The sequence below is a fragment of the Pelmatolapia mariae genome, linkage group LG12 (genome assembly GCF_036321145.2).
Source record: "Pelmatolapia mariae isolate MD_Pm_ZW linkage group LG12, Pm_UMD_F_2, whole genome shotgun sequence".
Classification (NCBI taxonomy): Eukaryota; Metazoa; Chordata; class Actinopteri; order Cichliformes; family Cichlidae; genus Pelmatolapia; species Pelmatolapia mariae.
Genome location: NC_086237.1, coordinates 17,270,599 through 17,293,395, shown reverse-complemented (window position 1 = coordinate 17,293,395; position 22,797 = coordinate 17,270,599). Strand labels below are relative to the sequence as shown.

General features: G+C 43.6%; 1 protein-coding gene across 1 annotated transcript; it reads right to left on the bottom strand.

Annotated features, from left to right (window-relative positions):
• Nucleotides 1-2,916: 2,916 nt before the first annotated feature.
• On the bottom strand, nt 2,917-19,703 carry mn1b (meningioma 1b). Its single transcript, XM_063490064.1, has 3 exons — nt 18,856-19,703; nt 15,133-18,738; nt 2,917-4,427 (listed from the first exon to the last, which is right to left on the bottom strand). Exons 2-3 carry the CDS (start codon nt 18,668-18,670, stop codon nt 4,216-4,218), a joined length of 3,750 nt encoding a protein of 1,249 aa, XP_063346134.1. The 5' UTR covers nt 18,671-18,738; nt 18,856-19,703; the 3' UTR covers nt 2,917-4,215.
• Between the last annotated feature and the right edge of the window lie 3,094 nt (nt 19,704-22,797).

The following is a 22,797-nucleotide window of genomic DNA, read 5'->3' as shown; positions in this document are numbered from 1 at the left end:
CATGTGTGGGGAGTTGCATTTCCATGTGTGTGTATGCATGCATTAACATTTCTTAATTGTACCTTGGTGCCTCCACAGCTCCGTGTCCTGGGTCTAAGTCATTCAGGCAGAGCCCCCCTTGGCCCCTCCTTGGCCCCCTAGGCCCCCAGGCCCCTGTGAGCTTCCCACAAAAAGTCCACAATGCTATTCAAACAATAGGCCAAGGGACAAAGAGCACATTTACACAAGTAGAGGGTTTTTTTTTTTGAAAGCAAAAAGGCACTGTTTGGAAGATTTCCAAACTTCTCTCCCCTCCCAAAAAAAAAAAAAAAAAAAAAAAACCACCACCACCCCCACTCCACACTCCACCTTCCTACTCCTTAACTTTAAAAAAAAAAAGTTCACCATTCCAGTGATGGAGACGTGGGAGCCAAATATACTACATCCAGCCCAATCCCACCCGCCAATGCACAAGCACCCCCAATTTAGCCAAACCCCCTCTTTACAGGACAAAAGCCCTTTAGAGCCTAAGTGTATGTGAGGGCTCTGGTGGATACCATAGTGGCTTAAAGACCGTGGAGGCCTCTAAGAGACACTTCTTTTACTCTCAGTCTCCCTCCATTTCTCTTTCCTTCTCTCCCTCACTCTCTCCGTCTTTCTGCCTCTCTCTCTCTCCCAACTAGTGAAAGGTTCAGCAAGGGGTAGGAGTTTAGAGAGAGATAGAGATGGGAGGGGGAGGTGAGAGTGTAGAGGGTGCTCTTATGTCAACATTGTGGTATTTTCCCAAAGATGCATATCGCCTCTATACAAATAGGAGATGTATTTATAGGAGTACATAGAAAGCTGCGTGAGTGTGGAGTGTTTGGCCGAGCTTTCTGGCCACGGACCCCACGGCTCCATGGATGGTCTTCATGGCTAGTGAAATTGTTATTCTTTAGATGCACGTTGGCTGGGAAACACACAAGTTCTCAGGCGACCACACAGTATTCTCCCTCCCAATATGGCTGCCATGCAGAGGCACCCATTGATGGAAAATGCCCAGTATCAAAGATCTTGACTGGAGCCAATATCCCAAGGCTTCTTTGTCACTGTGTCCCACATGGCATGTGGCTGGGCAGCTATGGTATGTTTGAGAAAACAGAGCAAGCGAGCTGCATTTCTATGCTTATATGACACACAAAACCCAATTAACCTGTTTAGAGCTGCAATAACTGCTGGATTTAGGTCTATTACAACAACAAATTGACACAGAGGAAGATCGTGAGACTGCATGTCAGACTGTGATACAGTTTTCTCTTTGGGATGGCAAAAATAGAGTTTCAGGTAGATACCAGTTGTTTGTTATTCGCAAACTGTGAGCTCAGAAAAACCTGTGAGCACAAGCCCTTGTCCTGCTATTTAAGAGGTCAGCCAAACCAGACAGGTAGGCAGGTAGCGTGTCACCACAGGAGTCTCCTGGCATGCACAGACTGCAGTGACTCTCTAGGAAATTTAGCACCTTGGTATGAGCAAACACAATGCCTAAGCTTAGCCTAGATTTAGCCGACAATAAAAAGCACTTGAACCTGTTTTGATCAGTAAGCAGACACCCAGTCTATCCCTAAAAAAAAGACATGCCTTTTGATCTAAGTGACTCACTCGTGTCAGCTCTATTGCATTTTACTAGTCTAACCAGTGTCATCCACGACTTTGAACCTGTTGTCCTTTTGTACAAAATGTTCTGTGAGAATAGACACGTGACACACAAAACTGCCTTATTATGAACAAATGCACTGCATGCTTGGAGAGATTAAATGCTTACACTGCGCACTCGTCGCGCTAAGGCAAATAAACGTGTTGGAGTATTAAAACCAGACAATCTCCACCTTAAGTTTTATAGTGAGCAGAACGATCAGCATTTATTCCCCATCTATCTCACACTCACAGTCATTCTCCCGCCCTAAACAGGCACTCCCGACTTATATGACAGTCCCTCACATAACCAGTCTCTGCTGTTTGCTAACGCTGCAGCTCTCTGTGCTTCACACTCACAACAGGCTGTGCAATCCTACACAGCAGGCGCCAAGTACAGCAGCAAGCACAAACACACCTGAATGACACAGACAGGGTCCTGGAGGGAGCTCCACTTTGTGTGTGTGCGTATCCTAGACCGCAGTGATGAAGGTTGATCGCTGGTCCTGTTAGGTAGCATTGACGTCTCCACCTCAGAGCTGGCACACAGGGGAGTTATTGATTAGCATTAAGCATCCATGCAGATGGCCAATAAAGAGCAGGTGAGCCAAAGAGGGTCTGGGGAGTGGAGAAGGGTGTGTGTGTGTGTGTGTGTGTGTGTGTGTGTGCGCGCGTGCGTGCGTGCGTGCTGAGGCTGCTGGAAGTAGTGAGACAGAAAATTGGAGAATAACTGATTTATTAATTTACATTTCTGTTTCAGTTATATGCCTTTTAACATTATTTCTATTAAGAACTCATTTTATTGTTTTTCTTTTTTTTATTGTCATCACTGCTGATTTATTAGAGATGTATTAGAGGATGGGAGCAAAGATGTCAGGGAAGTTGAGGGAATAAAATGCAACACATGTCGTAAGCAAGTATACATGAAATGAATTGTCTCGGCTTCTAAATCCACCAGGAAGCCACATTTTCCAGCATTTCTCATGCGCCTGCTTCGGGCTTTAATATGACACAGGTTCCAGCACGCTTGTCAGGTGTTATGCATCAGTCCACAACTTTCCTGTCATATCTGTCGCTTGGAATATACTCTAGATTTCCCTGATCTTCAGAATACGCACACGGTATTTCACAGTATTTATTATTCATTAAATAGACAATCTGTGTTTAGCTTGTTCTTGTATTTAGTGTGTGTGTGTGTGTGGGGGGGGGGGGGGGTGTTACTCTTAGAAAAAACAAACAAAATGAAAACACCAAGGCCACCTTTAACGTCATATTTATTGTTATTCAGTTACTCAATAAAACATATACAGATATATACAATATGCAGGAAAACAGACGACTGCACTTTACATATTATTAAAAAAAGAAAACAAAAAAAATCAGTTTTTAAATTGCCGTCACAGTCCTCCATCTATTGTTTGAGAAATTCAAATTCAACAGAAGCTTTATTTAAAGATTACAAGATTGCCTAACACACAGCAAATTTTCTCTTATTATACATGTGCAATACCAATAATCTTTTTTTCAATTCCCTTATTTATCAATCCCTTGACCTCCATTTTTTTCCCTTTTTTTAGTTTCCATTGGCTGAGTTGTATACAAGTGGTTGAGCTCACAAGATCTACAGAAGAGAAAAGCAGAAAAAAGTATAGAATAGAATAGGATAGAATGAGGGAAAGACATTCTCAGAAACACAAATAATAGAGAGCTACAACAAACCTTATGATTTAGAGCAGCAAACGATAAAGGTTAAATTTCGCGTTGACAAAGAGGAACAACTTTGTGTTCACAAGGAAAATTGCTGAGTTACATTCAAGCGTAATCCCTCCTCATCCTGCCTTCCTCTCGTTCTCCTTTTTAGTATTTGGGGTGTTTCTGAACCAGTGGGCCATATTTAATTGTAATACAGGAGTCAAAGGCCAGGATTTTATTTTATTATTTTTCTTTTTTTTGGGGGGGGGGGGTTGACTGACATATGCCGAAGTTGCCATACACATTACAAAGGCAATCTTAGCTAAGTTTAAGAACAGGCAGTAATATAAGTCATAAGACTAAACACTGGTATACAATCAAAGCCAATGACAACTTCACCTCTTTTCTTATGCTTCTCGTTTTTGCGTTCTCCTCCTTTAACTCCTTTAACTTTTCTTATTTTTCTTCAACCAAGAAAAGAAAAGAAAAATAAATGATTTGAGGTTTTCCAGATGTGGGCATCGTCGAGTAGAGCCCCGTGCTGTTATTGTCCAGCAGTTTTCTTAAGTGTGACTGCATGTATCAGAAAACAAAACATGGTGTTCGAGTGTCTGTGAGCATGTGTGTGTGTGTGTGTGTGCGTGCGTGCATGCACGTGTGCATGTGTGTAGCTGTATTTGTGTTCCATTTGTGAGTGTCAATGTCTTTCTCTCCCTGAACAGGCAAGAGCGGCACACAGTCGTTCCATCCACAAATTAACATAGTCGCATCCTTATCGTGGTTAAATGTCTCTGAATCTCTCTTTCTTGATATTTTCTGATCTTCTTTAATTCGTCCTGCTGGGTCGTCGTCTTCTTCTCTTCTTTTCCCCCCTCAAGTTAGTGCCGCCACAAACGTCCCAAATCGGTTTGAGATATCAGAGTGGAGAGAGCGCCACGACGAGACGGGCCCCCCTCGGCCTTTACTGTCCCCGAGCTCGTCTGTGCAGTGGACAGACAGGCACTGCAGGTGGTTTCCTCCACTGCTTCCACCTCCTACAGCCCCCGGGGCTCCGGCTCCAGCCTTACTCTGGGTGAGCTCAGATTCTGCAGACAGACAACAACAGAGAGGAAGCGGTTAATTAAGACAGCAGAAAAATGGAAAAAACAACTTCAAGCAGTTGGCATTCTCTGATTCAGACGAACCATTTAAAGTACACACTTTTAATTAAACAAGTGTCATCTTCACATCCCACTCTAAATCTGCACTGTGAAATTAATTCAACATTATTCCACCACCCATCAATAAGACCCGAATAGGAGGATACATGCAAAAGCTCCCCTCTCCTCGCATCCGCCTCCTGTCGCCTGATATAAACACGTGAAAACACGGGCGTACGTTAAATGTAAGCGCATATATTTTGGCTGCGACCAGGCGCGCAAATGTGGAACCCTCCTAATGGCCTCTGGTCAGTGGGCCAGAGAGTACCGAGACACCTGTCCTTTAGCCCCGCTTGACCCAATTTACTGGTATAATGATCATGCCACAGTATCGATGCTGTGTCACCAATGTGTGAAGCGTCATAATAAATGGTTGCACAAAGCCTTGGCTGATTATGTCATATATTTTGTAAAAAAAATAATTAATTAAAACAATATATATATATATATATATATATATATATATATATATATATATATATATATATATATATATATATATATATATATATATATATACATACATATATATATATATACATAAAAACCCCTTTGTTCTGTTCAGTGGAAAAATTAGCCAGGAGAAGATTTTTTTTTTTTTTTTTTTTTTTTTTTTTTTAATGTGGCACATCACAATTCATCAAACATATCTGCCAAGATACAGACTGTAGCAATCAGAGAGAAAAGAGGCCAGAAATAAGGAAAAGTTTGGAAGCAGGCACATAAAAAACTAAAATAAGAGAAACACTAGCAAAGAGTTAGTGCTAGGGCTAGGTGTTATGACACAAGTGTTGCATCCTGTGTTTTGGGCTCTGCCTCCAAGCGAGCCCAGAGCAAAGAGAAAATGCGTATAAAGATGTTAAGGATCCTTCACTTAAATCAGTCCGATTAATCTCCCATCTCCTCCCCACACAAAACATACTCTGTGCGGATGGTTGAAACGGATCGGTGTGCTGCACGAAGACGAAGACCTTTGAGGTGCAGGGACAACTAGATGTCTGAGTGTAGAGACAGGTGGAAAACAGCGCTGACAAGCTGAGTTACATGCGTCAGAGAAAGGAGAGGCTGTGATAGACGACAGTCTGGGCACAGAGGCTGCAGATCACAACGCACCAGTCAGGCTAGCGCTCACCTAGGAGAAAAGAGAAGCATCGCGCCAGCCCCTTTCTCATCCCTTACCCTGTGTTCTCTTTTTGCTCATCCTCCTTTGCTTCTTAACCATGTTTTATTTTTGCTTTGCTTACCATTTCCATCTCCCTTCCTCTCTGCCCTCACAAAAGGCTTAGGCAGCAGCGATTTTATGCAGGCAGAGAGAAGGCCGAGCTAGACTAGTTAAGACCATGCAGCTAGGACAACCAAGAAAGGCAGGAAGACATGCAGGCGCTCAGGCAGGCTTGCCCCCCAGCCGGTCTGGGCTGCGACCACTGGAATGGAAAAGTGGGGGGATTTGGTGAAAGGTCAGGCAGCCAAGCCTCCCCGTTGTTCTCCATTTCATCTGCATCTCTGACTGCCGGTCTCTGTGAGCTCTTCTCTCTGTCTCTCTGTCTCCATCTCCCTCCCAAGGACTAGAGACGTGGTGTAAGTGGAGGCTGAGGGTGCAGGGGGTAAGGGAGAAATGAGGATTTAGAGTGGTGTTGGTGGCGGTTGTGACAAGATCTCACATTTGCCAGAGGGTCCAGTCATACACCTCAGCACGGCTGATCCCCAACCCCCTGCCAGTATCGCCCCCCCTCTCCACCGTAACCACTCACACTCCCTCTTCCCAGCACTGTGCCCTCCAGCACCCGCCAGCAGCTCATGCTAGCTGGGCACAGCAGGGTCCGCACCGGCCTGAATAGGCAGCCAAGCGTTCCCGTGGCTCACTGCTGACACACAGCAAACTGACAACACACGCACCCGAAAAAAAAAAAAAAAACCCACACACACACAACACGCCAACCGCTGCTGCCACTGCCATACTCACACAAGCCCTCAGCTGCTGCTCCATGTGCACACACATACGCCTGACTACATATGGACGTGCACGCAGAAAGACACACACACGAACCCGGCTACACACATTACTCAGCTTCAACACAAGGACAAAGGTGGAAAATACACTAACAAAAAAAATGTATGCATAGACTAATACAACAAAATGAATATTTCCCACAAACACAAGTGCATCCTTTCCATATTCTCACAGTTTATTTTACACATATACAAGCATAAGAAATGCTTTAAAAATACTACTAAACACAGGAGAAAAAAAATGGGATGATTGCCATTTAGCATTAAAAACATATGCAAAATCCAACACACAAACACTTGACCACCACATGATCAAATATATTAGTCAGTATGAGTATTATGAGAGAGACTGTGATTTTATGGGTTGGGGGGGTAAAAAAAAAATCCTGACACTACATTTAAATCGCAAGCATTATCCATGCCGACGGATTTGTTCAAAAGGTGGAAACGACGGTGTGAAATTCTAAATCACACCAGACTAAATCCCAAATCACCATGACATTTTACAAGCAGGAAAATCTTTTTTTTTTCTAACCGCCCCCCCTTCAATAAGATCTATCTTGTTATGGTTGTTCACTGACGAAGGTAGAATTCATATCCACGGTAATATCTCAATAATAGCCTATTCATCTGAAGAGAACAAGTGCTTAGCTTCAACAAGCACGCGGGGAAAATACCTAATAAAACGGAAACGGCACAAGCAGCTGCGCCGAGCCACAAATACACCTAAATATCCTTAACCACATTACAGCCACAAAAGATTACCAAAGTGATGTGTTAAGTAGGCACTGAATTTAACGTGATGCTCTTATATCACCATATCTCTTACCCCAAGTGCGGTACATTTTTATTTGGTACCTGGTGATGATGCTCCCACACACACACACACACACACACACACACACACACATGCAGGCACAGCAGCAGCAGGGTTGTGGAGCTGTCTCACAGACACAGCCAGAAACAATTTACAGAGATGAGTAGAGCTCGAATGCCATGAAGGCAGGGAGCACAGCGCACAGCTCTGGTTGTCTGGATGACACCAATGTGTCTGGGAGCTGACGGCCTGACACGGGTTTACATGTCGTGCCGCACACACTCAACACACCCGAAGCAACGCAGGAAGATAAACAATGGCTGCTCCGAGTCTGTATCCTCTACCCATTAAAAAATAAGTATTACAGCAGCAATTAATTTTTTTCAATTACTCTTAAAAATAATGACGACTGACGCTGACGCACGTATTGCATTTTTTTAAATTAACTGATAGAAAGAAAGAAAAATAAATAAAAATCAATGCATGCCACATATTTGAATCTACAAAAAGCCTCCATCACACACACTTCCCAGGACTCAGGATCTCATGCCCCCCCCCCTCTTTTTTTGCTTTTTTTTTTTTTGCTTTTTTTTTTAATCCCGAGCTCTAGACTTCCATGACGACACTTCACCTTTAACCTCACGCTCCTGAGGCCATGACCCCATCCTCTCTGAACACAAACCAGACCAATCAAAATGCTCCACTCGCTGCGAAAAGAAAAAAAAAGAAAAAAAAAAAACACCCAAAGGCCTCCGCTCCTATGACAGTGTTTGACATCAGGTCAGATTCCTTTAGCATAACAACTAACACTATGGTGTTGTGTGAGGAGTCTGTCTTTGTCAGCACAAAACACCCGTTACAATACACAGAGAAAAAGCCACAGGAAAAGAAGGGCAAGAGTAAAAGTTTTGCATCTCTTCAGGAGTCAGACATAACCAAAGATAAGCAGAACACTTTGCAATCTTCATTATATGGTTTCAGTGAAACCTCAGAACATGCCAAAAATGATCTGAAGCGGTTAAGCCAAATAATATCCCTAAAAACAAAGAAATATGTTGAGGCAAGCCTTAATAAAGAAGAGTGGGGCTAACAAAGGTACTGTCCCAGGTATCCATGCACCGGGGGGGCTGCCTGCAAACTCCCCCTCATCTCCACCCAACTGCCGAAGTGTGACCTTTCCCTCAGAGCAGAGAGGATATCTGCGGGGAGCAGGGGCACATTTCTCAGGCAAGGGCACAGGGGTTATTTTGGTTTGAATTTCCTCTCTGTTCTCTGGCTTGAAACATAAAGTGGGGGGAAAAAAAGAGAGAGAGAAAAACTTGCCCAGGCAGGCTCTGCCCCCAGCATTTGTTACCTTCTCACCAACAACACACCCATTGCCATCTCCTCAAACTCATACCCACACAAACGCACTCACACTCGCACACCTCTGCCTCTGGCCACAAGAAGCGCTTAGGAAACCAGACACAAATCAGAACATGGGAAGTGATTTAGTGCCTCCTTCATAACTCACAACCATGTCCGGGACCTGTCCAACATGTCATCCAAGTCAGTGACATATTGATCTACTTCACTGTCTCTATTTTGTTTCACAGCACAGTACTGCGCGCTTCGGTCTTTTCGGAAGGGTTCACGCACATATGAAAACAAAGGCTACTCGAAGATGTTTCGCATGCCTTTGGTTTTTGTTTTGAGCTAAAACAATAATGTGCCTAATTTCATTTTTCACCACAACCTGCCACACACACAAAAACAAAACAAAGAAAACCCAAATCAACATGTACAGTGTAAGGAGTAAAATATAGAATATTATACTGTTTATTTAGTATTTTTCTAATTAGTGTTAAGTAGTGACAGTTTTATGGGCAGACATATTTGAAGAGCTATAGATACACAGCTACACTGAAAGAAAAAAAAACCCAACTCCTACACACAGACTAGAATGAACAATGGTTGTGGTGCATGAAAGTGATGGAAAAATTGAATTATTTTCTCTTCCATAAATGCAAATGGTAGCTATTACCTCCTCACTCACCTCGTGAGTGAAACCACAGATGTTCTTTTAAGGGGAAAAAAATAAAAACACACACACACACACACACACACACAAAACTTCTCTCTATCTCTCTTAGTTTCTCTTGCCCGCCATCGGTTTCTACTTCTGTCTCCCAAGAGAAACAGCTCCAGTGTCATAACTCATTTGTCAGTTCCACAATACAAATTAAACACTGCCTGACGACTACCTGTATGGCACATAACATAACCGCTCCTGGCAGCATGACAACATCTACACCTCTGAAAAAAAGAAAAGAAAGTAAAAACACACACACACTTTTTAAAAAGCTGCACTTGAATAACAGTGAATACATGAACCCAGGACATCTTTCGGGACCTTTGTATCAAACTGATTTTTGGGGTTTGGTTTTTTTTTAAAATGTGTGTGTCTTCTTTGGACCCCTGTGTCGCTAAACAAGACACGTGGACATTTTTTGGAGGCTTGCCACTTGCACCCCCATTCAAATGCTTGGAACTCCTCCCTCTGTGCATCTCCTAGGTATAATCAGCTTTCCATTCCTTGCTGCTTCCAAGGAGAATATTTACCACATGCTGAGACAAGTTTCATTTTATTCTAACACCTTTCCCCAGGGAAAACAAAACACCGGATGGAGGTTCTATTTTGAAGAGTTGAAACTCCAGCAACGCAAAAAAAAGTCTTGACACCTTGGTTCGTCTTTTTCTCTCACTCTCTCTTCATCAGTCACCAGCATGTGTCTTTAATAGGCTTCCTTTCACTGTCTTGCAAAGATCCCAAGGAACATGAAAACCACGCACACGTCACACGCAAACAAACAGAAAGTGTCCTAAATCTAGATGCTTTAAATATAAAGACGGATGCATTTCGATACTGTATACTTTACACTCAGAGTAAATACTCTTAAATGTTTTCAGCATGTTAGGAATCAGTGTGCACGCGCTCCAACGGGAGAGACACCTGAGATCTGAGGCTGAAGCCGTGGGCATGACACTGAGTCTAAATAAATCAAACTTTATGTCCACAGCAGACAAATGCATATGCAAGTTGCAGTGCCAGCGCGCACACACACACACGCTAAAGGAGTAAAATATTTTTTTCACATTAAAATATTTTAATGCATATTGTTTGTTTGTTTTTTTATGTCCACACTACAGACACTTTTTCAAGTGTTGCCCTTTTCTTACATTAATACATCTGTGCTGCTAAAAACTAACCGTCCTTTGCAGCTTGGATGAACCTGTCAATAACCAAGTCAGCTTGAAGTAGTCACTGGAAGATGAATTATGACTTTCGGAAAACAATATTACCAATGCTAATTGCTATGATTATCATAATGATGAAGTGCAGAAGTGTGCGGGCGAGGCCTGGTGGATGTGTGTTGTTGGGGAAAAAAAAAAGTCGATATAAAACACCTTGTAATGACAGGTAAAGAACACAGACTGCCCCAAGCTGTTTTTTCCCCTCCCCCCTCCACATTTCAAGCACGTGCCAATCACTTTCTTCTATTTTAGAAAAAGGAAGCACAAATTACTGGTGTGATTTGAGGAGCTGTTGTCGTACCGAAATGTCAAAGCCAGGTAGTCTCACAGGATTGTTCTCCATGCTATCAATACAGCCTCCTTTTTTGTGCTTTAAGTACTTTCTCGTAGGTGTGATAAGACGAAAGCTCCTTCTTTTCAAAGCTGTCAAAGTCAGAGTGACAGATTTGATCATTATTAAAGCTGTTTAAGGACTGATTACTGAGCGTGAAGAGTGAAAACTATTCTATGAGGTCAACTGTGAAGTGTGAAAAAAAAAAAAAAACTGTGTACGGGGCAAAAAAAAAAAAAAAACAGTGAAAAGTAAAAATAAAAATAACTGAATCACTTCCTACGCCTGCTGCTCGCCTGTTATCTTGACTATGCACGACTTTCCAAATGAGCGGTCAGCTTCTGGCAAAGATATACAGAAGAGAAGGGAAGAGGAAGAGCGTAAAAAAAAATGCTTTTAGAAAAAGGAGAAATAACATTAACTGACATGGGAAAGTTGATCGTGTACACCTAAAAACTTCTTCCTCCTTGCTAAACCTTCTTGAGAGTTCGGGGAAGCCGAGCAGCACACCAGACTCTGCAGGCCACGGGGCTTATACCAACTGGTATTGCTGTGCCTGGGCGAAAGACTTGCGCTGCACAACGTCACTTAGATAGGAGGCCAAGTATGGGGTCCAGTGGGGGACATTACTGCCACACGCATCACTTTAACAGGCACAAAGGGACCACAGAGATGTGAGCTGGGATGCACAGATATCAGCACTCAGAATACAGTTCCTGTAAGCACAGTTTAGCTTTTATCTACATACTCAAGCATCCAGTAAGTTACACACTGCTTGTAAATATCAGCACTGGGTCTTATTTAAAGCATAGCAAGATATATAGCTCCTGAAATCCTCCTGAAAGACAAATACACACGGCAACAGCAATTATTCTACACTTCCCTACTTTACATTTGAGTGAAACGGTGATCAGAGATTGAAAAGCTTCAACTTTAAAGGAACCAAAGTGATCCTTGACCCCCAACGCTGGTCATTCTCACCTCATCAGATACAGATATGCAAAGTACACACAGCCTGCTGATTCACCTGGTCCACTTCTCAAGGTACATTTCTTGACACAACTGAGTAAAAACACTTTGAGCACAAAGCCTGAAGTTTCTCTAGAAATAAGCCATTTTTCATATAGAGATACATTCTCTGAAAAGATGAATGCCAGACAACTGAACTAAATTTCAAAGCATTTTTTTCACCTTTAAAACAAGGCTTTTATCTATTACTGTTCATCATTACTGACGTTATTGATCTGACACAAGAATAAAAAGAATCTATGCATAATTCTAAACAAATACTAAGACATTTGCTGTGTGTATATGCTGTGGTGAGGAAAGAAGTGTGTTTTTTTGGAAGGGGTCAGAAAGAGAACTATTTGACCTGCAAGGAAAAAAATGTAACATGGCTGCAATTCTTTTTAGCCAGCACGTACGACTCACATGACAGTTATAGTTCCACAGCACAGAAATATCTTAACAAGTCATGTCATCTTTGAACATTCGTTAAAATGTCCAGATACGTGAGGAAGAATCATTTTTACTGGAATTACACAAATTAAGTTCTTTGTAATTAAAATGGTCATTTTTCTATGACCCAGTTAAATTTCGTTAAGCCTAATGGACTAAAGAATCGCCTTGATTTATTTTACATTAGTGTCACTGGCATTATCTTGCCAGTGGCAGATTTTTGTTTACAAGGCTGAGGACTTATAACTCGACTCAGTGGTGGAGATGGATATTTTTTGCAGTGCGAAAAGCCTGTGGGATGTTATGGAACTACACTGTGGGGTATGATTTATCTTAAATTATTATGTTATTTTGCTCCCTTCTGTGTAGCCTAAGCATCAGATTCAATCTTAAAATCCCCCTCCCCCCTCTCAAATACACCTCCACCCTTTTTTCATCTTTGCTGTCTGAAGCACTCAAATGAGAAACTGTCAGGAGCCGTGATTTGTGCTAACTAGCTATCGATCGCTCCAGAGCTGCATGCCTTGTGTCCATGCAGGGAGGGCTGAAAGAGGAAAGGAGAGAAGAGGAGGAGAGGAAGGAGAGGAGAGAGGAAGGAGAGGAGGACTATTCTGCCTTAAATTACTGATTTTTGCCTATTGAAAATTTTTTAAATGTGCCATCAGCCCCAGAGGAATTAAAATAGTAAATGCAGTAGGATGAGTGTGGCTGACTGCTCATCATTGTTAGATTTGCTCAGTAATTATAATCAAAATGAGTTACCATTTATACATCTCTGACAACAGAAGCCTCTTTAATTATGAGGAAGCACAGGGATAGGTGAGCAGAAATGCACCAGTTTGGCTGATTCTGGATCACATTAATATGCAGCACACCGCTTGTTACAGTTACTTTATGACCGGGTGAACACAAAAAAACCAAAATGGTGAGTCAGAGTGCTTTTTAGATGTAATGCCACCACTGCTACAGCGAGACGTCCTGTGCTCAGTCTCATAAACAAGTGTGCCTGGACTCCAGAGTCCGCGCGATGCGCGTCCCCGCCCCTCTCTCTACGCTCGCGCCGATCAGAACAAAGAGGCGTTCGAGACGCGCGAAGCCACTCGCGCAATTATATAACCTATCCATATTATTATTATATATCAAAAGACGCAGGGGCCTTTCAGCGCAAACCCGCCACTGTTCAACCATTTAAAAGCTTGTCCGTCTGCTAACACCGACAGACGCCTCCGTACAACGCTGTTGTTTGAAATGAGCGACTAAAGAACCCACGCGAAAAGGAAAAGGGAAATAAAATGAGAATGAAGAGACAAGTAAAAAGAAGCAATAAATATAACACCAATAATTAAAGTAGCATATAATACTACACAAAGCTTGTCTTAATGATGCAGTTACACTGCAAAAACGATGTGATTATGACTAAAGCACGTAATGAGAAATCATATTGAAGCATCATAAATTTAGGTTTTTAAAATAAATTTAATTTATTAATATTATTAATGTCATTATTATTATTATCATGGCTCTAAAAGCTAAATAGTATATTTGTTTGTCTGCATTTTTTAGAGCCACTAAAAAATACAAAAAATACAAAATAATAATAATAATAAAAAAGAAGATAAAATCGCACTGTGTCCATAAACCACGTCTGCAGACTGCAGTTTAAAAAACTAATTCTGTGCCTTAGAGTCAGTTTCTTTTTCCAATTTCATTCAAAAACAAAACAACCAAAATAATATGCTGTAAATAGTAAAAATATTTCTACTTTGACTGTGTGAGACAATTATTTTACATTATTCAAAAGGGACAGGGAGCAAGACGAAACAAACATTTAACAATTAAAAAAAACATTTAACTCTTTCATCTTTTTCGCCATTTCCATTTCCCACGTAAAACAAAACTGAAAATGAATGGCATTAATATCACCATGCTGTCTAATCTTCTGTCCAACAAATGTTTAAAAAAATCCTCTTTCAGCAGCTCAGTATTATCTCATGGTAATAACAAAAACAAACACGTAACAAGGCGAGGGGGAAACCCCGCTGCGAAAACGCATATCCTCAGAAAGCTATTAATCTTACAATGTAGTTGTTCACCCTGAAAACCGAGATAAAGAGCCACAGGAAATGTTTACTTTTCTTGAGCTGTTCTTTTGAAGTGCCTCTGGACTGAAGAACCCTATAAAATACTTTGCATGGATGCAAGTTTATTTTGCTTATTGTTATTTCGGTTTTTATATAGATATATATAGTGTGTGTGGGTTTTTTGTTTTTTTTTTACATTTCGTACTACAGACCCAATTCAAAAAAGAAAATATTTTTTCTTTGTCTTTCTCTCTTTTCAAGACTATGAATGGCTCTACTTTTAAATTCAGTATCCTCCTATAAACGTTAAACCTCTAAAACCCAAAGGCCCCAGTTAAACGGAGACGCTGCTTTCTGCCTGCGCAATGTGGACAAAATGTTTTCTCTTGTAAGTGTCACCTGATTATTTTACATATTTATACTGGTGCTATTATCACTGCATTTCAGATTTTGAAAATAAATAAATAACACTTAAGAAAGAAAATCTGTTCATTTGTATGAGCATGATCTGCTGATGTAATGTGAGTGGCATATGAGAGAGACTGTGACGAGGGTGAGAGAGATTAATTAAAACTTAAAGAAAGAGACTGTTTCATTTACCTTCTTTACTGCTGTTCTGGCTCTTATTTTTTTCCCAGGGTCCCGTGGCCTTGTCATCCTCTGACCCGTCCATCATAACCTTGTCACTGGGCACGTACCAGGTGGCGTGCTGCTCTGCCATGAGAGTGTCAAGGTCAATAGTGCCCATTGAGCCCTTCCCAGCATCCGGGCTGCAGCTCGCCAGCTCATTGTCTCCGTTCTGTGAGGGACAGTCGCCATTCTTTTTGCCTGTCTTCATGGCCAAGGGCTGGTCTTCAGAGATACTGAATTGCTGCCGCTGTAGCTGGATTTGGGCCTGCAGAATCTCCAGAGGATGAATTTCTTCCTGGCCAGAGGTGCTGGATGGGGTGCGTACCTGTTCCACCCCAGGAGTGCCCGGGTGGCTGACCCCACTGGCCCCTGTGCCCACACCAGCATTCAGTCCATAGGTGTCTGGCGTCGAGGTAGTATGATTGTTAATGCCCAGGCCAAGGGGCTTTTGTCCATTTATCAACCCGTGGTCACTCCTCTGCATTTTGGGTGAGCCGTTGATTATTGGGCTGCGATTAGGTTTGCTGGCTGAGGCCCCTCCTGCGTCTGAGCTGGAGGACACCTCATCCTCATTGCCATAGTGGGTGCTGACATCTTCAGAAAAGTCCACTCTTGGTGAGCTGCTGTCAGACTTGGCAACACTTTGAATGCCACTGTCTAAAGAAGACATAAGGTCAGCCTGGTCCCCCAACATTAGGTCACCTCCTTTCCCCCAAGAGGGCGATTGGAGTTGTTTCTCATGGGGCGTGCCCCCACCCCTCTCCCCAACGCCAGCCGAGGGGGTCTGCTGGCCTGGACTTACAACAGGGTTACTATTATCAGAGGAAAAAAAAATTCCAGGGCTCACATGTCCACTGTCTCTTTTTCTCCTCCCTCTCCCTCTCCCACTCCCTGTTGTTGCCTTCCCCTCACTGCACGGGGTAGCGTCCATGTTGTAATTTGGGGAGAGGGCACTGGCTTCCCCCTGCACCGTCTGGCTTTGACTTGCAGGCTTAGAGTTGCTATTCCCAGTGCCAGGCATCTGGCTGTTCTGGGAAGTGCTGCTCTGAAAATATTCAGGACCAGCACTGCCAGTCCCATTAGATGTGCTGCTATTAATGTCCTGCTCAGTCTGACTCAGTTTTCGCTTGCCCTCGTTTTGGTTCTTCTTGTTGAATGTTACGTTAAGATTGGGGGCCCCTAGGCTAGCGATCATGTTCTGGCAGGCTGTGGAAAGGGCCGCTAGGCAGCTCTGGCCGAAAACACTGTCTTTAGAGCTGGTTTTGCTGAAGTTCCCGAGGGACAGATTTCCAAGCTTACTAACAGACGACCGCTGGCCCGAGGGGAACTCAGACTGAGGAGGGTAGTTGCCAGGTGAGGTGCTCACCCCCTGGGGAGCACTGTGAGCCGGCCCCTGACGGTTAGCCCCCCCATAGGGAAAAGCTGGCTGTGCTCCCATTGAAGGTGCAGGGAAGTCAGCTGGCCGTCTCTCTGCTGGTGCATTTGGATGTCCTGCTCCTGCTCCCGGAGACTGCATTTGTGTGAGGTTGCCCATGTTGCCACTGAACTGTGAGTGCATGCCTGGGGAATGAAGGTTCTGCACATGTCCATCTCCTGGTATTCTCATGGGCTCCTGCATGCCGATGCCCGGCCTAAACATTATCCCAGCGCCGTTCTGCTGCAGCCCCATGTCATGAGGCCCTGACTCATTACCCGCTCCACCCATACGCCGTGACATCATTTCTCCTGGTGGGTGGGACCCCTGAAACCAGGAGTTCTCCTGAGTTACATGAGGATTTTGCCCATCAATGTTGGGCATCCTGCCACTATTCTCCCTGTCAAAGCCAGGATGAGGCATGCTCCCGACTGGGCCTCCGTGAACCATTGGGCCTGGAGGTACATCGCCATGGTGACCCAACTGCTGTAGACTCGGCTGCCTCATTCTTTGCTGTTGGTTGCGAGAGGCCATCTGCTTTATCATCATAGCTGCATTCTGGCGCTGCTGCAGAGACTGCTGCTCGGGCCCTGGATGCTGCAGCGGACCTGGTCCAAAACCTTCATTCACGGGTGGGGTGAACTCTCCAGGAAGGCCAGGGTAGGCAGATGGAGAGAGGTGGTTGTCCATACCGCCACACCAGCCCTCACCGCCATGTGCATTAGGAAAGTCAAATCTAGGCCTTTTCGCCATGTTCATATAAGGAGAGTCAAAGTGTTGGAGCCTCTGATTTGCAGGCTGTTGGGAGGGAGGAGGAGCTGGCTGTTGCATATTAAACATGGGGTCCCCGTAGGGGTGCAGGCCCCTGTTTTCCAGTCTGTGAATGGGATATTCAAACTGGTTGTGTTGGCCAGGCATCATGACCCCTCCATCCAGAATGTTAGGGTTAGTAGTGCCGGGCTCAGCCTGAGGGGGTCGAGGGAGGCCAGGGGGGCATGAGTTCTGTCTGGCTATCAAGCCAGCCTGTTGTTGTTGCTGCATGAGAGGATGTCTTGGATTGACCCCAGGCTCCATTCCCACGGGCACTTTCCGGCCATTTCCAAAACGTTCAAAAAACACTCCGTGCTGAGGCTGCTGGGGCTGGGGTGGTGGCTGGTGTCCCTTAGAGATGCCCTGCATACCTGGTGTCCGTGGCATGCCAGCGTTCCCTGGGAAATTCCCACCGGGAACTGGTCTTCCTGGCCCAAAATGTGGTAACTGAGATTCTGATTCTGAAGGAGAAAATACAGGTACATCAAAATGTCCAGATGGAGGTTCACTTGGAAAGTTATATTCTAATCCCTCTACGGCTCCTTGGTTTGGCAGCCGCCGAGGTTCCAAACCATGAGACTCAGATGAGGAGGATGAGGAAGAAGGAAGACCGTGAAAGGATGCTGCTCTATTAGGTGACTGGTCCAGGGGGAGACAGGGAGCAGGGACAGCGTGGTTCCCACTTGGAGGGCCATGATGTTGAAAGTCAGGCATGTTACCAGGCCGCTGCTGCGGTTGCTGTTGCTGCTGCTGGGGAAAGCCATCCCCCGTCTGTCCCTCAGCAAGAGGATCAAATCCTTCTCCAAAGCCCTGCTGTGGTCCCATGCCGTTATTGTTGTTGTAGCCCATCAGCCTGCCGCCATGCAGGCATGATGACCCTGGCTCTGGCCCTCCAAAATTCCCACCAAAATGGGGGTGATGTTGGTGGGGGTGGGGTTGATGGCCGTGAGGATGTCCTTGATGAGGTTGCTGGTTGTTAAAAAATCCATGCATTGGTCCTTGCCCCTGCTGCTGCTGAAGTCCACTGCCTGCATGCATGTCTGAGTGTCCCCGCGGGTGAAAGCTCCCGTACTGCTCACCATTCATGTTCATATTGAGCCCGAGCATTTGCGGCTCGCTCAGAGGGCCCATGCCGGGTTCCACGGCTCCCGGCGGGCCTCCAGCATGAAAACCGGGGCCTTTATAATGGGAGCCCATGTTCAGTCTCTGTTGGTTTATGTTTCTCTCTGACTGGCCAGGGTTTCTGCTATTAATTTGAGAACCAAACTGCTCCAGCCCAAACATACTCCCCTGCAATCAATCCCACATGACGGCCAGTTTGCCAGACATCGGCACACTGTCTATTTTTCCGTCTGTCCCCAAAAGGAAAAAAAAAAAGTAAAAGAAAAAAAGATACAGAAGAACTATTCAGATATTTTTTTGAATCTACTGATTATGACAGTTTATCTCATTTAAATGTCAAAACTCACCAAATAGGTTCTCATTGCTGTGAATATTTATCCAACTTCTCCAAGGACGCAGAGAAGGGACAGACTGTGTCCAAATACGCACGTAAACTGTGTCCCTGTTCCCGTGTGAATGCGTGCAGCACACTACTTGTCTTTTTGATTAAACAAACGAATAGAAAATCCGTCTAGTAAACTTGCTACACGAGCGACCTATGACATTCCGAAGTTTTTCTGCGCGCATTTCTTCGGGGCGAACATGGCACAAATACAGCTCGCTTATAAACTAAAGGGTGAGCGCAGAGGACTCGAAGCAATCAAACGGGCAATAACTGCTTCTCACAGCTAATTCATTATTCCAATCTGATGTCAAATGTCCCAGAATGACTTTCTGAATAAGGTCCCATGCTGGAAATAAAGGTGGGGGAGAAAAAAAAAAGTCCAGGCTTTGAGTGAAGAAAATCTTTCTTTAAATAAATACTGCCCACCGACGTCCTTCAAAACATCAAAAACGGCCAAGCAGGCATGTAGCCAAAAGTCCAGTGTGATGGAAAGTCCACAAACACGACTCTCCAGCCCAGCCGCGGGTGAACCGGGGCGTCTGTTTATGCGACCTAAAGCCGGAGGAGCAGCACGGCGCGCGCTACCCGCACTCCACAACTACGGAGTGGCTTGACAGCATCCTTCACCCACTGCCGGTCATGCGCTTTGCAGCGAGGCGCCGATCCCAAAGTCCTTTCCGTGCGTCTCGATCCTGATGCGTGCGTCCCCTCCGTTTACCGAGTCTTGTCTGGTGTGGTCTGAGTGCACTTGGGAGCGATTCACAGATACACTCGCTGTCCGCTCTACCGCTTGGCGCTGTGTGAGATCAACGCGTCCAGAGGATCCAGCAACAAGTTTTGCATTTCTACAGCCACTGCCATCCACGAGATTTCAGCCAATCACAGAGACCACAGAAAGCTTCGAGGGCGGGACAAACGCTGTTAAGGTGGTCCGCAGAGTAAAAGCGATTGTAAACTCGTGCGTGTGCGTAAATTCGACTTCAAAAGTAATGTTTTGCCCCAAAAGAAAGCACAAGTGGGGATTTGCACTAGATGGGATATCGCGGCTGAAAACACAACATTAATAAAAATAACAGAGACTTTCTGCCACACTGGCGTATACCATAAATTTATATTCTGATAAGGAATGGGAAAATGAACTGAATGAGACTGCGTGAAGTTAAATTCTACCCAATGCTGTTCTGTTTGCTCCTTTAGACCTCTCCACTCACGGTCAAATACATTTTTTTATGAATTAAACAGAGTGATCCACGCAGTATCCAGTGTGCTTTTAACAGTTTAGGCTAGAGTGCAATGACAGAAAGCCTGAGTGTAAAAGGATCTAGTTACACCAACTAAGGGGTTAGACGAGTAAGCAGGAGTTCACAGATTTTCTAGCCCTACATTAAAATAATAGTAATGACGACGATGATTTGAGAAGAACTGGTATGCATCCTTAGTGCGGAGGTAATAATCCGAAGGTTGGATTTGCTCTCACGTGTAATCAACTGCGTAAACATTCAAAATCTCAATCTGAAATCTATCAGGAATAATGAAACTTCCCAGTATTGAGCTCCGTATATTGATTTATGACGCCTAGTCGGAAATACAGACAAAAATTCGATGCAAGGATAAAAAAGGCAGTCAGACTAATATTATAAAGTGTCGATCCACACCTCGACGGCCAATCACACTCTCCTCATTCCACATGTTAAAAAATCCCCCTTAAAAGACTATCTGAACTAAATTATGTGGACGGTATTGGGCCGCGGTTCCGATAATCAATACTGTTCTCTTAGTATTATAGTCTTTAAAAGGCAACATTTTTGTAAGAACAGATAAGCCTGATTTGTTTTTAAAGGTTAATTAGAGGCCTGCAACAGCCTAGGCTATCTGTGTAAGGTTAAGTAGCGCCATATCCAAAGATAAGACATAAAACTGCCAGAACAGCCCATATTCGTGTTTTGAGACAATAGTCACAGCATAACAAACAGAGTATGAGCGGTTATCACCCTCATCTAATGTCCGAATAATACATTTGTAAGAATTAGAGCATATCTGAGTATATTTCACACAGTGTTTTTAAGGCTTTTCTCAAATTTATTTCGTGTTATGTGTTATGTAATTCTGAATGTGTGTTCTCGCGTGCAGCGCACATATTTGCTTATAAATGTATTTGGTTCGGGATATTTTACACCTCTTGGACACGGTACTTCTCGTGGATTTTAATTATCCAGTGCATTTGTTTTTTCTTACCAACTTACAAAAAGAACAATAAATGTTTAAAAAAGCACACACATATATATTCCACATGACCTTCCTCCTGCATTTAATCCCGGTGTGAATAGACAAGGAAGTTTTTCTTGTCTGTAGATTTTTAAGCACAGTGAGGTTACTATAACAAAGGCAAGCGGGTATTTAGAACAAAGGGAGCGTGCTGGTAACAAAACGCACTTTCATTCACCAAATATGGAGAGTTTCTTTGGTCAGAGGAGAAAACCATATCATCTTTTCTCGACACTGTGGGAAGTGGGAGAATTTGGTGTTAATACAGCTCTATACCTTTGGGGTATCCATGAGGACTTTTACCAAACAGACACAGTGCCACCTAGCGGATGGTGTCAAAGACGGAGGAGAAGACTTGGTCAGACTGAAGCTTTTAGATATTAGTTTTACAAACTTGAGTGTGTAATGCTCTAAACTGCTATACCGACGTAGATTTTTGCACTAATTTATTTGTAAACAGCAAATATAGTATTTTCAAATGAATTATTTCAATACTCAGAGGTATACTTTAACTGGGAAGATGGAAAGAAAATGTGCGTCTACTATAGTGTCACATGGTCATTCAGTGGAAAGTGCTATTTAAGATAAAAAAAGTGATATTTTTAATTCTTTGTTCAGCGAGGTCAGTGTGTTGCCTCTCTTCAACAGCCACAACGCACACACAACAAATATATGATGGGATGTATATAATGTTCAAGCCTATTACAATAATGCACATGCTACATTTCTCCTCAGTGTCGTGGATCATGAAGAGGACAAAATAGCTTCTTCTTTTTTTTTGTTTTGTATTTTTTTAGCTCTGTGTTCTGAAAAGAAATAACCAGCTCTGTATGGCACAAACTTTGATTTAACAGAAGCAGACAGAGTGCTCAGCTTTGCACCTAGAGAAAAAAAAAAAGGGGGGGGGAGGGGTTATGTAAGGGCTGAACCTGGAAGCAGGTCAGAACAAGGCACTCAAATATACACGTGCAAATGCACTTCTTGAAGCTGGGAGAACAGAAGCTCGTGTTGCAGAGGCAGTGATGGGTAGTGGCTGTGTTCTGAGGGAGGCTTGGAGTGAGAGGGGGACGGAGAGGGATGCTAAGTTGTTCAGATGTGCTGAATACTGTTGTGTTATTGCTGCTAATTCACGCTCGTGTTAATCGGCTGCCTCCGTATTCCAAAAGCCATCTGGATCTATCATGACAAGAATTTTAGTCATGAAACCTGAAAGTGTGAGCATCACCCTGTGCTTTAGAAATTAGGATTCATGGGTTTGTTTGTTTTTTAAATGTGTAAAGACTAGACTGTATCCCAAAACCCAATTAAGAGCATTCGAAGCAAATATTCTACAGCTCAACAGCAACAACATCAAGATATTGTTCTGTCTGACAGTAATACTAATAACTCTGTGATACAGAGCCTGCTAGTTCTGTCTACACTGTCTTCTCAAATGGAGACAGACAAGTTAAGTATGACAAACTGATGGCACGGTCTCTTTCCTCCTGAGTCCCCAGTGATGATAAATGCAGCCCAGAGCTACTGCTGCTGCTGCTGAGGCGACTTCATGACAATGGAGAGTCTACAGGCTTTCAAGCACTGTCACAATACCACTCTTTTCTACAGTGATTTAGTACTCAATTTGTCTCAATATTTTACT

Bases quoted from the DNA above. Each gene is read 5' to 3' on its own strand.
- mn1b (XM_063490064.1), bottom strand. From the start codon at position 18,670: ATGTTTGGGCTGGAGCAGTTTGGTTCTCAAATTAATAGCAGAAACCCT. The intron at 4,428-15,132 runs GTAAATGAAACA...GTCTGTCTGCAG, and splicing joins CCAGAACAGCAGTAAAGAAG to AATCTGAGCTCACCCAGAGT.